The sequence below is a fragment of the Odontesthes bonariensis genome, chromosome 15 (assembly GCF_027942865.1).
Source record: "Odontesthes bonariensis isolate fOdoBon6 chromosome 15, fOdoBon6.hap1, whole genome shotgun sequence".
Classification (NCBI taxonomy): Eukaryota; Metazoa; Chordata; class Actinopteri; order Atheriniformes; family Atherinopsidae; genus Odontesthes; species Odontesthes bonariensis.
This window is the reverse complement of record NC_134520.1, coordinates 32,978,151-32,994,796: the sequence shown is the minus strand read 5'-3', so window position 1 is coordinate 32,994,796 and position 16,646 is coordinate 32,978,151. Positions and strand designations below refer to the sequence as shown.

Sequence of the window (16,646 nt, the reverse complement as noted above, 5' to 3'; positions counted from 1 at the left end):
TTTTTTTCCAGTGCAGGAAAAAGCAGAAGCACAATATTCCAAGTACTCTTAACCACGAGTCAACAACTCGATGTCTGATATCTCATAAATGATTTGATTCATGGGCATCAGAAGAACGTTTCTCCGAAGCTGTTCAGTAAAAAAGCTTTAAAACTTTTAAAATAGTCCAGATAATTTATCCTACAGGTGAATAATAACTCCTTACTGGGAAATATTTGATTAGATGTCCATATATGTACCTTTTATGAGAAAAACAACAGCAGGAAGATGGTAGGAAATAAAGGGACAGTTTGTTCACAATGTCTGATGAGTAGTTTCTGCTTTCTGGGGCCAAAATGATTCAGTTTAAGCATCATAAAGCATCATATTCACTTCCAAAACCCAGAATATATAACTTACATTTTTTTTTTTTAAATTTGGATCCGGGCTCTGTCACTTTACTCAAATGCAGTTAAATAAATAAAATAAATGTTTTAAGCTCAGAAAATACGGTTGTTTGGCTGCGTTTTTACTCATTTTCAGTCCTTGAAACTGAACATTGTTTTTTTTAAGCCACTTATCATTTAAACATGAAAAAGTCACTTAACTCAAGTGATTAATAAGTGTTTAATGTGTAGATATAACAGACAATTTACTATGAAATTACTACGAATGCTAAATTGGATCTTAAGGCACTTTTCTCCCAGCAGCCTGTCACAGAGACACATCATTTGTTCCCATTTCTTTAGCTGCATCTGTGAAAAAAAGCTTCATAGTTTCAACTTTTTTGTACATTTACGTTAAAACTGCTTTCAGTTACCAAAAGAGTCAAATTAATATATGAAATTCAGTTAAAAAAAAATACTAATCCCAAAATAATGAACGTTATCGCGTCTAAAAGTAGAAAAGTAGGAAAAAAACAGAATGACATGTTATACAACATCAAGAAAAAGTAAATAAGATTCAATTTAAAGCTTAAAAAAGGAATATAAGATATAATCTAATGACTAATTATGGAACAATTCATATAAATTAGATGATTTAACTGCTTTATGCCACCAGAAATGAATAATCTAGAAGCTATTTGTGGGTTTTAGGCTGGAATTAAGATTTGTTCCCATTTCTTTAGCTGCATGTGTGAAAAACAGCAAAGATAACACAGTGTGACAGACAGAAAACAGGATTTCTGCAGCAACAAGGTGATTCCCAAAGAGCTGTTAGCTGAAAACTTGGCATATCTCAGCATGGTGTGCAGAGTGTCCTTAAAACATTTGAGGAAACTGGACAAGTGGAGGACAAAAGAAGAAGTGTCAGGCCTAAAGAACTATCTACAGCAGATGAACAGGATCTGAAAGTGATGTCCTTAAGAAAGAGGAAAAAAGCCTAAAGATCCAGTTTAAAATGGCTTCTTTGCTAAGTTGTCTGTTCTGTGTGGACACAACACTGGCTCATCCCTTGAGTTAGGAGCCTTTTTCCTGCCTGAATGAGTCACAGGTCAGAGTTAAGTGGACTGGACTGAAAAAGCTATTGCTCAAGGCTACTTTAATTATGGGAAAATCTGTCTGCTTGAAGGGAAATATAAAGAAATGAAGGGGAAGCAACGACTTTAGTGCAGCACTGTACATCCCATAATATGCTCTTATTTTGTTTTCCTTGTGAATAATCATTTAGTTTCTAAATGACAGTTTTTTTCTTTGTGAAATCCTTTGTAAGCTCACTAAGAAAGGAGCCATAAAAGTAAACTTTAAAGAAAAGTTGAAACAGGAAGTCAGCATTCATCATCCTGTGAAACTCACAGCATCTCATTTCTTTCTCCCCGATCGCATCGCTCTGCGATAGTGACAATTTTTATGCCTTTTCACATTCGTCTGACATCCTTTTTACACCACAGCAACTCACAAAAGATAATATTCAACTTATCGACGTACATTTGATCTGGAATTAAACGCCCGATTCAGTGTTAGAACCAACTGATGCACACGATAAAAGTTTAAACGTTTAACCTGAAATAACATCTGTGAAAAACAGCAAAGATAACACAGTGTGACAGACAGAAAACAGGATTTCTGCAGCAACAAGGTGATTCCCAAAGAGCTGTTAGCTGAAAACTTGGCATATCTCAGCATGGTGTGCAGTGTGTCCTTAAAACATTTGAGGAAACTGGACAAGTGGAGGACAAAAGAAGAAGTGTCAGGCCTAAAGAACTATCTACAGCAGATGAACAGGATCTGAAAGTGATGTCCTGAAGAAAGAGGAAAACATCCAGCAAAGACCTGACACAGGAGCTGAGAGATGCATCTGGACCTTCAGCTGATCCATCTGCTGTTGGCCCAAGCCTCATCAGAAATGGGCTCCATGGAAGGGTGGCTGTCAGGAAGCCGTTCTTAAGGAAGGGAAACAGGGAGAAAAGGCTGAGCTGTGCCAAAGGACACAAGAAGTGGGCTGAAAATCAGTGGCAGCAGGTCTGATGGAGGGATGAATCCTCAGATATTCCCTTTAAAGCTGCTCAGAACTGAACTAACTCTGGTTGACTGTCCATTTTTAAAACCCATTTTTATTCCCTGGCTTGTAACCCAGCACGAGACTCTGTTTCTGTTATTGTTTATTATTGTTTTTTACATGTTTCTTATGTTTTATGCCTTATATTTCGTGTTGTTATTCATGTACAGCAACTTTGTTTCAGCCACGGCTGTTTTAAAGGGCTTTATAAATAAAGTTGAGTTGAGTTTGTTTCCGTGTAACAAGAAATATTTTGACAATATATCTGTGTGAACAACCCAAACCAAAGAAAAACAAACAAAATTATATTAATCCAGAAATATATCATGTAAAATAATTTAATATGACTGAAAATCTTCAGGGAGTCAATAAACTGCTTAAAATCAAACTAAACATCAGGAACTTTACAGGAAAAAAAGTGTTTTGAGTTTTTAATTCGCACTTTCGCTTTAAATTTTATTGTTTAAACACGCGGAAAGTGCCAGAGTGATCCCAGCTGATCCCAGAGCAAACAGCCCCGCGGTGCAGGGCGCTGTGGACTTCAGTCAGACACCTTTTACCCCAGATCTGCTCACAGAGAGATACCTCACAGCATGGCCCTGTTCCTACTCGGAGGACGTCTGTTTAAACTCAGAAGTCACGTGAGGAGATCCATGACTGCGACTCTAAGGTGCGCGTGACCGTTTCTGATGTGCTCACAGAGAAATTAACGCGCATATGTGCACGATTCTTCAAAACAACCACGAAGACAAAGCAGGAAATGCATGCTCTGTGTAGCAGGAGGGTTGTTTTTTTTTCTGTTTATATTTTCAGCCACTAGATGGCGCAACGCGCCCGGTCACTATTCTGTGAACTTTCAGCATGAAAACTAGGAGGAAATCTCTCAAATCTTCCGGAAAACAACCAAAACTCCCGCTAAATTGAAGTTATAATGAAAGTTTTTACATTTTCTTTTTGTTTTCTAAGGATCTGAGCTTTCATTTCAGAGTTTTATGGTTTTTTATACTAAAAAACGGTGTAAAAGGCCTCAAAATATCAACAGAAGCCAATTTCCTCTAAAAGGAAAGTTCCCAAATTAATTGATAACACAATCATACTTTCCATAGTTTCTCTTGTGGACAGATGATGTGCGTTGGAGTGAAATTAAGGAAGTTATTTAACACAAAAGCTGTTTTTTTAACAGTCTCAGACCTGTTTAGAGGCAAGTTATTTACATTTTGTTAGACAGTATCCGTTGGTGACCTTCTTCCCATCATGAGTTGTTTAAACTTGCTTCATTAAGGCTATAAAAAGCCTGAGCCTGTGCTTTTAAGCATGAAAACTAGGAGGAAATCTCTCAAATCTTCCGGAAAACAACCAAAACTCCCGCTAAATTGAAGTTATAATGAAAGTTTTTACATTTTCTTTTTGTTTTCTAAGGATCTGTGCTTTAATTTCAGAGTTTTATGGTTTTTATACCAAAAAACGGTGTAAAATGCCTCAAAATATAATATAATCTTGCTTCATTAAGGCTAAAAAAACAAAACAAACAGAATCATACAGATCCCCTGTGCTTTTATTTAGTCAGTTTCTGTTTTACGGCGTCTCTCAGAGTCGGTCTGACTGTCTGAAAGGATCTTTTTTGTGTTTCAGCTCATCGGTGACCTCTGGGAGGCGGCATGTTAACGGAGTCGATCTCTACTACGAGCAGACCGGCAGAGGGAAACATGCTGTGCTGCTGCTTCCTGGCGCTCTGGGTAAAAACTCCTTTTCTCATGCAGCATCTGTGCCTGGGATCTTTTTTAACGGAGGTTCTGAATAACGGCGTCCTGTAAACTCTCCTCAGGAAGCACCAGGACGGATTTCGGCCCCCAGCTGAAGTCTCTGAACAAGGAGCGCTTCACCGTCGTTGGCTGGGATCCCCGCGGGTACGGACAGTCCCGCCCGCCAGACCGAGACTTCCCCCCCGACTTCTTTGAGAGGGATGCAAAGGATGCCGTGGATCTGATGAAGGTCTGTTACAGGAACCACACAGCTGACCGGGAAGCCAGAAAAGAACAACGTGGGGGACCGAGCCGGTTAAACAGGCGGACACGCTCATAGTCATAGTTAGTCATAGTTTATTTATTTATAGAGCACATTTTGCACAAAACTGCTTCTCATATATAGCTATAAAATAATGGAATGAACTCCCCCAACACATAAAGTCCTGCATAAACATCAAATATTTCACCAAACAAATTAAAATGCACCTACTGTTAAAACAGACGTGCTCCCACTGATAATTGTTTTTGTTAAATTAAATTTAATTTTGATTTTTATTTTGTTATTTTAATCAGGCTTCTTAAAGACTTTTTTTTAAAGAAAATATTAAATAAAATATGAATCAAAAATGTATAATTCAGAAATGAACAAATTAAAATGATTAAAATAGACCCACTGGTAATTAGGTTGTTTTTTTAAATAAAGAAAGGAAAAAAATGATAATAATTGTACTCCTTACCCCATCCCCCTTTAAGGACTACGGATGGAAAATAGCACTCCTGCTAAATCCGATGTAACCATCTTGTTGCTGTTGTTCATGAAATGGCTGATTTATGGTATTGCATGCTGTCCTTTAAATAAACTCATTCATTCATTAAAACAACCTCAGTCGACCAAAGCAAAAAAGCACAATAAAAATAAAAATAATCATAAACACTACAACAAGGGATACTAATCATTCAATATAAAACAAATTAAGATTAAAAGTGAAAATAAAAGAGAGAAAGAGGGATAAAAAGAAAGCGAGAGAGCCAAGATTCCTCGCTCAGCTGGGAAGGAGAAGAGATGCGTTTTTAGAAGTGTTTTAAAACAAAAACCTTAAACTGAATCCTAAAATGAACCGGCAGCCAGTGTAAAGAGGCGAGGACAGGGGGTGATGTGCTCACGCCTTTTATTTCCAGTCAGCAAGCGGGCGGCAGCTTTTTGAACGACCTGCAAACGGCCCAACAAACAAAGGAATTACAATAATCTAAACGTGACGTGATAAAAGTGTGAATTAATCTTTCAAGGACATTTCCTGGGAGATGAGCTTTCGCTTTTGCCAACAGTCTAAGTTGAAAGAAGCTTGTCTGACTATAAGGGATATCTGTTTATCAAACCTAAAGTTACTCGCTAGGATAACGCCACGGTTCCTCGCTAAAGGAGGACAATGAAACTTAAAGGGAGCCAATGGCGCCGTCACATCCGTCCACCATAAAAAATTATTTCAGTTTTGCCTTTTGTTCAAAGACAGAAAAAGTTTACTTCCATCCAAGTCTGGATATCTTTAAGGCAAGTAGAGCCTGAACAGAGGCTCGCTCTTTAGGGGTAAATAGATTTGTACATCATCGGCAAAGCAACGAAAAGAGATGTTGCACGGTGATCATTTCCAGAGAAAACAGGGTTTATTTACCCCCCAAAAAAGGAAAAAAACACACAAAATCAACCGACTACACAGAACCTTTAAAAGAGGTCGAATGTAGGAAACTGAACTCGAGTCATAACGGCAACTTAACCACCAAATCTAACAAAGAAGAAAAACAAGTCAGTTTAACAGTGACTTCGCACGAATTTTAATCGAACAAGAGGAAGTAAATGACTCATAAATCAAAGAAAATACAACGTATTTAATCAGCTCTTCGTCTACGCCACACAGCTGCTCCAGACGACCTGAGTTCAGCCACCAAACCGCCTCCCCAGCACCGGAAAAATAAGAAAAACAAATGAAAGAATGAGTCGCTGTGTACGAGTGTTTCTGTCTGTGTGGCTGCAGCTGCAAGAAAGCAGGGAAAAGATTCAAGATGGTTCAATGATGTCGCATTCTTTACCGTCAAAATATTACAAAATATTCAGGGCTGGGCAACGATTAAAATGTTTAATCTAATTAATCACATGATTTCCCTGATTAATCTCGATTAATCGCATTTTTACGCAAAATCCAAAAATGAATCCAAAAGTAGTGTATAGCTTTTAGCATTTAGTTTTATTTTAAATGTGCTGCCATATGAATGAAAGTGCCATAACATTTGTTGTGCAAACACACTTTTAACATCAGCATCTTTCTGTAGTTTTTATGTAGAAGCCTCGCTCCACTGTCTGTTTCCTTGAATGACTTGCTGCTATCAGTTGTGTGTTTTGCCTTTAAGTGATATTTTAGACTGGAACTACTACGCTGAGAAGACAATTCAACTTGGCAGTGTTTACAGATGACTTTGGTTCTGTCGACTCCGCCGTCTGGAAGAACTTTAACATGAAAATGGCCGAGTAAAAGTTCCGTACCCTTCTCCATGTTTGGTGGATCCGCCGATTACTTTCTTTTCCTGTTCCACAGCAGACAGCAGCAGACTTTTAGAAAATAAAAGCCTGTGAGCAACAGACTTTTTCAAAATAAAATAAATAATAAAACCTGCGCTAATGCGCGATAAAATATTTGTCGGCGTTAAATGATAAATAAGTTAGGGGTGGTCGGTGGCGTAGTGGGTTTAGCAGGCGCCCCATGTACAGAGGCCTTTGCTGCATGTCATTCCCCCTCTCTCTGCCCCCTGCTTCCTGTCTCTCTTCACTGTCCATTAAAAAAAAAAAGGCATAAAAAAATTAATGAGTCAATGCGATAATAACAAGTTAGCTCACCCAGTCCTAAAAATATTACTTGAATGATGGACTTTCAACCCTTAAAGCTGCTGAGTAAACAGGGTTTAAACTCCAGTATTAATCCAAATGGTTCACTGATCCAGACCCTCAGGTTAGCCATCAGTTTTGTGTCATGTGACCCCCTGAGGAACCGTATACTGCAGCAGACTGTTGAAGTTGGGTTCCACGAGGAACAGGAACCTTTAACCATGGTTCTGTGATCTTTATGTACATGACAAACACGATAAAGTCAGCCTGGGCCCTAAATCTGCTCCTGCACTGAGGGATTCTGGGAAATAAGTTTCTCACCTCATTTTAGCCTCAGAAGCGTGAAAGCTGCTTTATGTTCATTATTTACTGCATTCAAGACAAAAAGAGTATTTTATGTTCAGCCATTAATGCACAGAATGAATGTTTTATTCAATTCAATTCAGTTTTATTTATATAGCGCCAAATTACAACAAATGTCATCTCAAGGCACTTAGATAATAAAGTCCAATTCAAGACAATTGGAGTTAAATTCATTGTAATCGTAATCCAATCAAAGTGCCTCCCAAACTGGCAGCTGGTTCCACAGAGAGGGGCCTGATAACTGAAGGCTCTGCCTCCCAAACTGGCAGCTGGTTCCACAGAGAGGGGCCTGATAACTGAAGGCTCTGCCTCCCAAACTGGCAGCTGGTTCCTCAGAGAGGGGCCTGATAACTGAAGGCTCTGCCTCCCAAACTGGCAGCTGGTTCCACAGAGAGGGGCCTGATAACTGAAGGCTCTGCCTCCCAAACTGGCAGCTGGTTCCACAGAGAGGGGCCTGATAACTGAAGGCTCTGCCTCCCAAACTGGCAGCTGGTTCCACAGAGAGGGGCCTGATAACTGAAGGCTCTGCCTCCCAAACTGGCAGCTGGTTCCACAGAGAGGGGCCTGATAACTGAGGGCTCTGCCTCCCAAACTGGCAGCTGGTTCCACAGAGAGGAGCCTGATAACTGAAGGCTCTGCCTCCCAAACTGGCAGCTGGTTCCACAGAGAGGGGCCTGATAACTGAAGGCTCTGCCTCCCAAACTGGCAGCTGGTTCCACAGAGAGGGGCCTGATAACTGAAGGCTCTGCCTCCCAAACTGGCAGCTGGTTCCACAGAGAGGGGCCTGATAACTGAAGGCTCTGCCTCCCAAACTGACAGCTGGTTCCACAGAGAGGGGCCTGATAACTGAAGGCTCTGCCTCCCAATCTGGCAGCTGGTTCCACAGAGAGGGGCCTGATAACTGAAGGCTCTGCCTTTTTTTTAAAGTTTCACGTGGATGAAATGATTAACGATGGTTTTTAGAAGTGTTTTTGAGTCCCTGCAGGACAGATTCAGACTCAGATCCTGATGTTAACAGCTGTTCTTTATTGGTTTCCAGCCTGGTGACTGAGTCTCGGTTCCACCATTTTACATGTTATCTCCGTTCTATTTCCAGTCAAATGACTACATTCTAGTTCATGAAGTGTAACTGAAAGTGATTTCTCTGGCAGGCACTGGGCTTCGGCAGGTTTTCTCTGCTGGGTTGGAGCGACGGAGGAATCACTGCCCTGATAGCTGCTGCGAGGAACCCTGCCCTGATCAACAAGATGGTCGTTTGGGGATCGAACGCCTTCGTTTCGCAGGACGACCTCAAGCTTTACAACGGTACTCCACTTGTCTCTCCCTGAGATACGCAACCGTATCTGTGTTTATGATGCAGTTTTTTTCAGAGCCAGGCATAATCTGTGGGATTCTTTGATTCTCAGTGGTCCGTGACGTCTCCAAGTGGAGCGCACGGATGAGAAAGCCGATGGAGGACGTGTACGGAGCTCAAGTTTTTGCTAAAACGTGGGAGGGCTGGGTTGATGGAATAGCACAGTTTGCTCAAAGACCAGAAGGTGAGGTCGCCGTTTTGCTGCGGACTTATGCTTAAGCTAAGACTTGGGACTTACTTGAGACTTGAAAGCTAAGACTTGAGACTTACTTGAGACTTGAAAGCTAAGACTTGGGACTTACTTGAGACTTGAAAGCTAAGACTTGGGACTTACTTGAGACTTGAAAGCTAAGACTTGAGACTTACTTGAGACTTGAAAGCTAAGACTTGGGACTTACTTGAGACTTGAAAGCTAAGACTTGAGACTTACTTGAGACTCGAAAGCTAAGACTTGGGACTTACTTGAGACTTGGAAGCTAAGACTTGGGACTTACTTTAGACTTGAAAGCTAAGACTTGGGACTTACTTGAGACTTGAAAGCTAAGACTTGGGACTTACTTTAGACTTGAAAGCTAAGACTTGGGACTTACTTGAGACTTGAAAGCTAAGACTTGGGACTTACTTGAGACTTGAAAGCTAAGACTTGAGACTTACTTGAGACTCGAAAGCTAAGACTTGAGACTTACTTGAGACTTGAAAGCTAAGACTTGAGACTTACTTGAGACTCGAAAGCTAAAACTTGGGACTTACTTTAGACTTGAAAGCTAAGACTTGAGACTTACTTGAGACTTGAAAGCTAAGACTTGAGACTTACTTGAGACTTGAAAGCTAAGACTTGGTACTTACTTGAGACTCGAAAGCCAAGACTTGGGACTTACTTGAGACTTGGAAGCTAAGACTTGAGACTTACTTGAGACTTGAAAGCTAAGACTTGAGACTTACTTGAGACTTGAAAGCTAAGACTTGGGACTTACTTTAGACTTGAAAGCCAAGACTTGGGACTTACTTTAGACTTGAAAGCCAAGACTTGGGACTTACTTGAGACTTGAAAGCTAAAACTTGGGACTTACTTTAGACTTGAAAGCTAAGACTTGAGACTTACTTGAGACTTGAAAGCTAAGACTTGGGACTTACTTGAGACTTGAAAGCTAAGACTTGAGACTTACTTTAGACTTGAAAGCTAAGACTTGGGACTTACTTGAGACTTGAAAGCTAAGACTTGGGACTTACTTTAGACTTGAAAGCTAAGACTTGGGACTTACTTGAGACTTGAAAGCTAAGACTTGGGACTTACTTGAGACTTGAAAGCTAAGACTTGAGACTTACTTGAGACTCGAAAGCTAAGACTTGAGACTTACTTGAGACTTGAAAGCTAAGACTTGAGACTTACTCGAGACTTGAAAACTAAAACTTGGGACTTACTTTAGACTTGAAAGCTAAGACTTGAGACTTACTTGAGACTTGAAAGCTAAGACTTGAGACTTACTTGAGACTTGAAAGCTAAGACTTGGTACTTACTTGAGACTCGAAAGCCAAGACTTGGGACTTACTTGAGACTTGGAAGCTAAGACTTGAGACTTACTTGAGACTTGAAAGCTAAGACTTGAGACTTACTTGAGACTTGAAAGCTAAGACTTGGGACTTACTTGAGACTTGGAAGCTAAGACTTGAGACTTACTTGAGACTTGAAAGCTAAGACTTGAGACTTACTTGAGACTTGAAAGCTAAGACTTGGGACTTACTTTAGACTTGAAAGCCAAGACTTGGGACTTACTTTAGACTTGAAAGCCAAGACTTGGGACTTACTTGAGACTTGAAAGCTAAAACTTGGGACTTACTTTAGACTTGAAAGCTAAGACTTGGGACTTACTTGAGACTTGAAAGCTAAGACTTGGAACTCACTTGACACTTGAAAGCAAAGACTTGAGACTTACTTGAGACTTGAAAGCTAAGACTTGGGACTTACTTGAAACTTGAAAGCTAAGACTTGAGACTTACTTGAGACTCGAAAGCTAAGACTTGGGACTTACTTTAGACTTGAAAGCTAAGACTTGGGACTTAATTGAGACTTGAAAGCTAAGACTTGGGACTTACTTGAGACTTGAAAGCTAAGACTTGAGACTTACTTGAGACTCGAAAGCTAAGACTTGAGACTTACTTGAGACTTGGAAGCTAAGACTTGGGACTTACTTTAGACTTGAAAGCTAAGACTTGGGACTTACTTGAGACTTGAAAGCTAAGACTTGGGACTTACTTTAGACTTGAAAGCTAAGACTTGGGACTTACTTGAGACTTGAAAGCTAAGACTTGGGACTTACTTGAGACTTGAAAGCTAAGACTTGAGACTTACTTGAGACTCGAAAGCTAAGACTTGAGACTTACTTGAGACTTGAAAGCTAAGACTTGAGACTTACTTGAGACTTGGAAGCTAAGACTTGGGACTTACTTTAGACTTGAAAGCTAAGACTTGGGACTTACTTGAGACTTGAAAGCTAAGACTTGGGACTTACTTGAGACTTGAAAGCTAAGACTTGGGACTTACTTGAGACTTGAAAGCTAAGACTTGAGACTTACTTGAGACTCGAAAGCTAAGACTTGAGACTTACTTGAGACTTGAAAGCTAAGACTTGAGACTTACTTGAGACTCGAAAGCTAAAACTTGGGACTTACTTGAGACTTGAAAGCTAAGACTTGGGACTTACTTTAGACTTGAAAGCTAAGACTTGGGACTTACTTGAGACTTGAAAGCTAAGACTTGGGACTTACTTGAGACTTGAAAGCTAAGACTTGAGACTTACTTGAGACTCGAAAGCTAAGACTTGAGACTTACTTGAGACTTGAAAGCTAAGACTTGAGACTTACTTGAGACTCGAAAGCTAAAACTTGGGACTTACTTTAGACTTGAAAGCTAAGACTTGAGACTTACTTGAGACTTGAAAGCTAAGACTTGAGACTTACTTGAGACTTGAAAGCTAAGACTTGAGACTTACTTGAGACTTGAAAGCTAAGACTTGGTACTTACTTGAGACTCGAAAGCCAAGACTTGGGACTTACTTGAGACTTGGAAGCTAAGACTTGAGACTTACTTGAGACTTGAAAGCTAAGACTTGAGACTTACTTGAGACTTGAAAGCTAAGACTTGGGACTTACTTTAGACTTGAAAGCCAAGACTTGGGACTTACTTTAGACTTGAAAGCCAAGACTTGGGACTTACTTGAGACTTGAAAGCTAAAACTTGGGACTTACTTTAGACTTGAAAGCTAAGACTTGAGACTTACTTGAGACTTGAAAGCTAAGACTTGGGACTTACTTGAGACTTGAAAGCTAAGACTTGAGTCTTACTTTAGACTTGAAAGCTAAGACTTGGGACTTACTTGAGACTTGAAAGCTAAGACTTGGGACTTACTTTAGACTTGAAAGCTAAGACTTGGGACTTACTTGAGACTTGAAAGCTAAGACTTGGGACTTACTTGAGACTTGAAAGCTAAAACTTGAGACTTACTTGAGACTCGAAAGCTAAGACTTGAGACTTACTTGAGACTTGAAAGCTAAGACTTGAGACTTACTCGAGACTTGAAAACTAAAACTTGGGACTTACTTTAGACTTGAAAGCTAAGACTTGGGACTTACTTTAGACTTGAAAGCTAAGACTTGGGACTTACTTTAGACTTGAAAGCTAAGACTTGGGACTTACTTGAGACTTGAAAGCTAAGACTTGGGACTTACTTGAGACTTGAAAGCTAAGACTTGAGACTTACTTGAGACTCGAAAGCTAAGACTTGAGACTTACTTGAGACTTGAAAGCTAAGACTTGAGACTTACTCGAGACTTGAAAACTAAAACTTGGGACTTACTTTAGACTTGAAAGCTAAGACTTGAGACTTGAAAGCTAAGACTTGAGACTTACTTGAGACTTGAAAGCTAAGACTTGGTACTTACTTTAGACTCGAAAGCCAAGACTTGGGACTTACTTGAGACTTGGAAGCTAAGACTTGAGACTTACTTGAGACTTGAAAGCTAAGACTTGAGACTTACTTGAGACTTGAAAGCTAAGACTTGGGACTTACTTGAGACTTGGAAGCTAAGACTTGAGACTTACTTGAGACTTGAAAGCTAAGACTTGAGACTTACTTGAGACTTGAAAGCTAAGACTTGGGACTTACTTTAGACTTGAAAGCCAAGACTTGGGACTTACTTGAGACTTGAAAGCTAAAACTTGGGACTTACTTTAGACTTGAAAGCTAAGACTTGGGACTTACTTGAGACTTGAAAGCTAAGACTTGGAACTCACTTGACACTTGAAAGCAAAGACTTGAGACTTACTTGAGACTTGAAAGCTAAGACTTGGGACTTACTTGAAACTTGAAAGCTAAGACTTGAGACTTACTTGAGACTCGAAAGCTAAGACTTGGGACTTACTTTAGACTTGAAAGCTAAGACTTGGGACTTACTTGAGACTTGAAAGCTAAGACTTGGGACTTACTTGAGACTTGAAAGCTAAGACTTGAGACTTACTTGAGACTCGAAAGCTAAGACTTGAGACTTACTTGAGACTTGAAAGCTAAGACTTGAGACTTACTTGAGACTCGAAAGCTAAAACTTGGGACTTACTTTAGACTTGAAAGCTAAGACTTGAGACTTACTTGAGACTTGAAAGCTAAGACTTGAGACTTACTTGAGACTTGAAAGCTAAGACTTGGTACTTACTTGAGACTCGAAAGCCAAGACTTGGGACTTACTTGAGACTTGGAAGCTAAGACTTGAGACTTACTTGAGACTTGAAAGCTAAGACTTGAGACTTACTTGAGACTTGAAAGCTAAGACTTGGGACTTACTTTAGACTTGAAAGCCAAGACTTGGGACTTACTTTAGACTTGAAAGCCAAGACTTGGGACTTACTTGAGACTTGAAAGCTAAAACTTGGGACTTACTTTAGACTTGAAAGCTAAGACTTGAGACTTACTTGAGACTTGAAAGCTAAGACTTGGGACTTACTTGAGACTTGAAAGCTAAGACTTGAGACTTACTTTAGACTTGAAAGCTAAGACTTGGGACTTACTTGAGACTTGAAAGCTAAGACTTGGGACTTACTTTAGACTTGAAAGCTAAGACTTGGGACTTACTTGAGACTTGAAAGCTAAGACTTGGGACTTACTTGAGACTTGAAAGCTAAGACTTGAGACTTACTTGAGACTCGAAAGCTAAGACTTGAGACTTACTTGAGACTTGAAAGCTAAGACTTGAGACTTACTCGAGACTTGAAAACTAAAACTTGGGACTTACTTTAGACTTGAAAGCTAAGACTTGAGACTTACTTGAGACTTGAAAGCTAAGACTTGAGACTTACTTGAGACTTGAAAGCTAAGACTTGGTACTTACTTGAGACTCGAAAGCCAAGACTTGGGACTTACTTGAGACTTGGAAGCAAAGACTTGAGACTTACTTGAGACTTGAAAGCTAAGACTTGAGACTTACTTGAGACTTGAAAGCTAAGACTTGGGACTTACTTGAGACTTGGAAGCTAAGACTTGAGACTTACTTGAGACTTGAAAGCTAAGACTTGAGACTTACTTGAGACTTGAAAGCTAAGACTTGGGACTTACTTTAGACTTGAAAGCCAAGACTTGGGACTTACTTTAGACTTGAAAGCCAAGACTTGGGACTTACTTGAGACTTGAAAGCTAAAACTTGGGACTTACTTTAGACTTGAAAGCTAAGACTTGGGACTTACTTGAGACTTGAAAGCTAAGACTTGGGACTTACTTGAGACTTGAAAGCTAAGACTTGAGACTTACTTGAGACTCGAAAGCTAAGACTTGAGACTTACTTGAGACTTGGAAGCTAAGACTTGGGACTTACTTTAGACTTGAAAGCTAAGACTTGGGACTTACTTGAGACTTGAAAGCTAAGACTTGGGACTTACTTTAGACTTGAAAGCTAAGACTTGGGACTTACTTGAGACTTGAAAGCTAAGACTTGGGACTTACTTGAGACTTGAAAGCTAAGACTTGGGACTTACTTGAGACTTGAAAGCTAAGACTTGAGACTTACTTTAGACTTGAAAGCTAAGACTTGAGACTTGCACATGTGTGACTTGGTCCCATCTCTGCTTGTCGATCCCAAAATAAACAGATTTAGACTTATTTTAGTCCAAAGTTGATGTTTCCTTTCATGCTTTCTGCTCAGGAAGCATCTGCGTGGAGCTTCTGCCGCTGATCAGCTGTCCAACCCTCATCGTCCACGGAGAAAAGGACCCCATGGTGCCCGGATTCCACCCTCAGCACCTCCTCAAACACATCAAGGGATCACGGTGAGAACACGCCACGATATCGAACTTAAAGGGACAGTTCGTCTCATTTGACATGAAGCTGTATGACATCCCATACATCCCCGAAGCAAAACGCTTTATTTTTTAAACCCCAGCCAACTAGCCGGACTACCTTCATCAACACCAAAACGAGGCTGGAACTCTGCTCAAAGGACGCAGCAGGGGGTAAGAAGATGTTCAGAAATGATATTACTAATGGGGGATGTCATACAGCTTCATGTCAAAAGAGGCGAACTGTCCCTTTAACCTTCGATGCAGATGAGCTGAAATAAGCTTTCTTTCCCTCATGTAGGTTACATTTAATGCCAGAGGGAAAACACAACCTCCACCTGAGGTTTGCTGATGAATTCAACAGACTCGCTGAAGACTTCCTGGAGGAGCAAAACAACCGATAGATCATTTTCTTATCGGATGCATTTAGTTTTAGATCATGGAAATGCTTAATAAGTCAAAATTCTCACTTTGTATCATCAAATTCTGACCTAATGTCTCAGTTAGACTTTTGAGTTGTAAGTGGAGGACTTATATCGGGGCTACCTCCACCCAATTTTACACACCAGGTCAATATTATTACGCATTTCCGTGTCACACAAAGTCTGTTTAAACTTTATATCCCCTGGTGAATAAAGGCTAAACACCTTGAGCTGTTTGTGCTCTGATTTTCTTCTCTGTTCACGTTCATCATGTTAAATTTAACTCATTATTTTTGTGCCAACACTTATTTGTCTAATGCCTGCAGCTAAAAGGAAAAACTGAAAAATCAACTACTTTGTTTTATTTCGCCGGTATTTATTATTCTATAAGATGGTTCATACGGCTGAAATATATGATGATTGCTACGAAAATGGCTGAAACAATTCTTCATTTAACAAGTTTTGGAGCTGCTGCTGCGAGTGCAGTTGATTGTCAGCCTTTATTGACTGGTGCATTGCATCATGGGATATATTTCCAAGGTGAGCGGCTGAGGATTTCACCCTACTTTTCTCAGTGGATTGTTGTAATGTGAAGGTATTTCTCACCACGTTGCACACTTGGACGGGATCTTGGAAGGTGTTGCCTCTCTTTACTGCTGTTGTTGCTTTGTTAGTTTTTGTTTATTTTGGCTAAAAATTGTAAAGATTTGGTTTGCGGATGGAAGAAGTGGAGAACAGAAAAGGAATTTAATAAATTAAACAACTGGATGCAAGATCAAATCTGACCCACATTTGTTCAAATAAACCAATGATTATACTTCCACATACTTTCATTTGTGTGTTTATTCTTTGGAGTCATATTCAGCAGATAATAAAGTCATTTTTCTTTCAAAACTCGCCCTAAAAAGTTAAATGTTTTTTCATATATGTTAGAATTCAGGGTCTGTGCACACAAAGACAGCACTTAAAACCGGCCACAATATATTTTCCCCATCTCAGTGTCGGAAATGGGCTCCTAAACTATGGAAGTTTTTCTGTGCCATCAGAGTTTGAATACGAATTTCTAATGTTGAATTTTTACAGCATCAAA

At 39.9% G+C, this 16,646-nt stretch overlaps 1 protein-coding gene across 1 annotated transcript; it reads left to right on the top strand.

The window, feature by feature from the left end:
• Positions 1–2,996: 2,996 nt before the first annotated feature.
• Positions 2,997–16,374, top strand: bphl (biphenyl hydrolase like). The gene is made up of 7 exons (XM_075484476.1): positions 2,997–3,148; positions 4,111–4,214; positions 4,304–4,470; positions 8,613–8,766; positions 8,868–8,999; positions 15,002–15,125; positions 15,436–16,374. Exons 1-7 carry the CDS (start codon positions 3,072–3,074, stop codon positions 15,536–15,538), a joined length of 861 nt encoding a protein of 286 aa, XP_075340591.1. The 5' UTR covers positions 2,997–3,071; the 3' UTR covers positions 15,539–16,374.
• Positions 16,375–16,646: the final 272 nt, after the last annotated feature.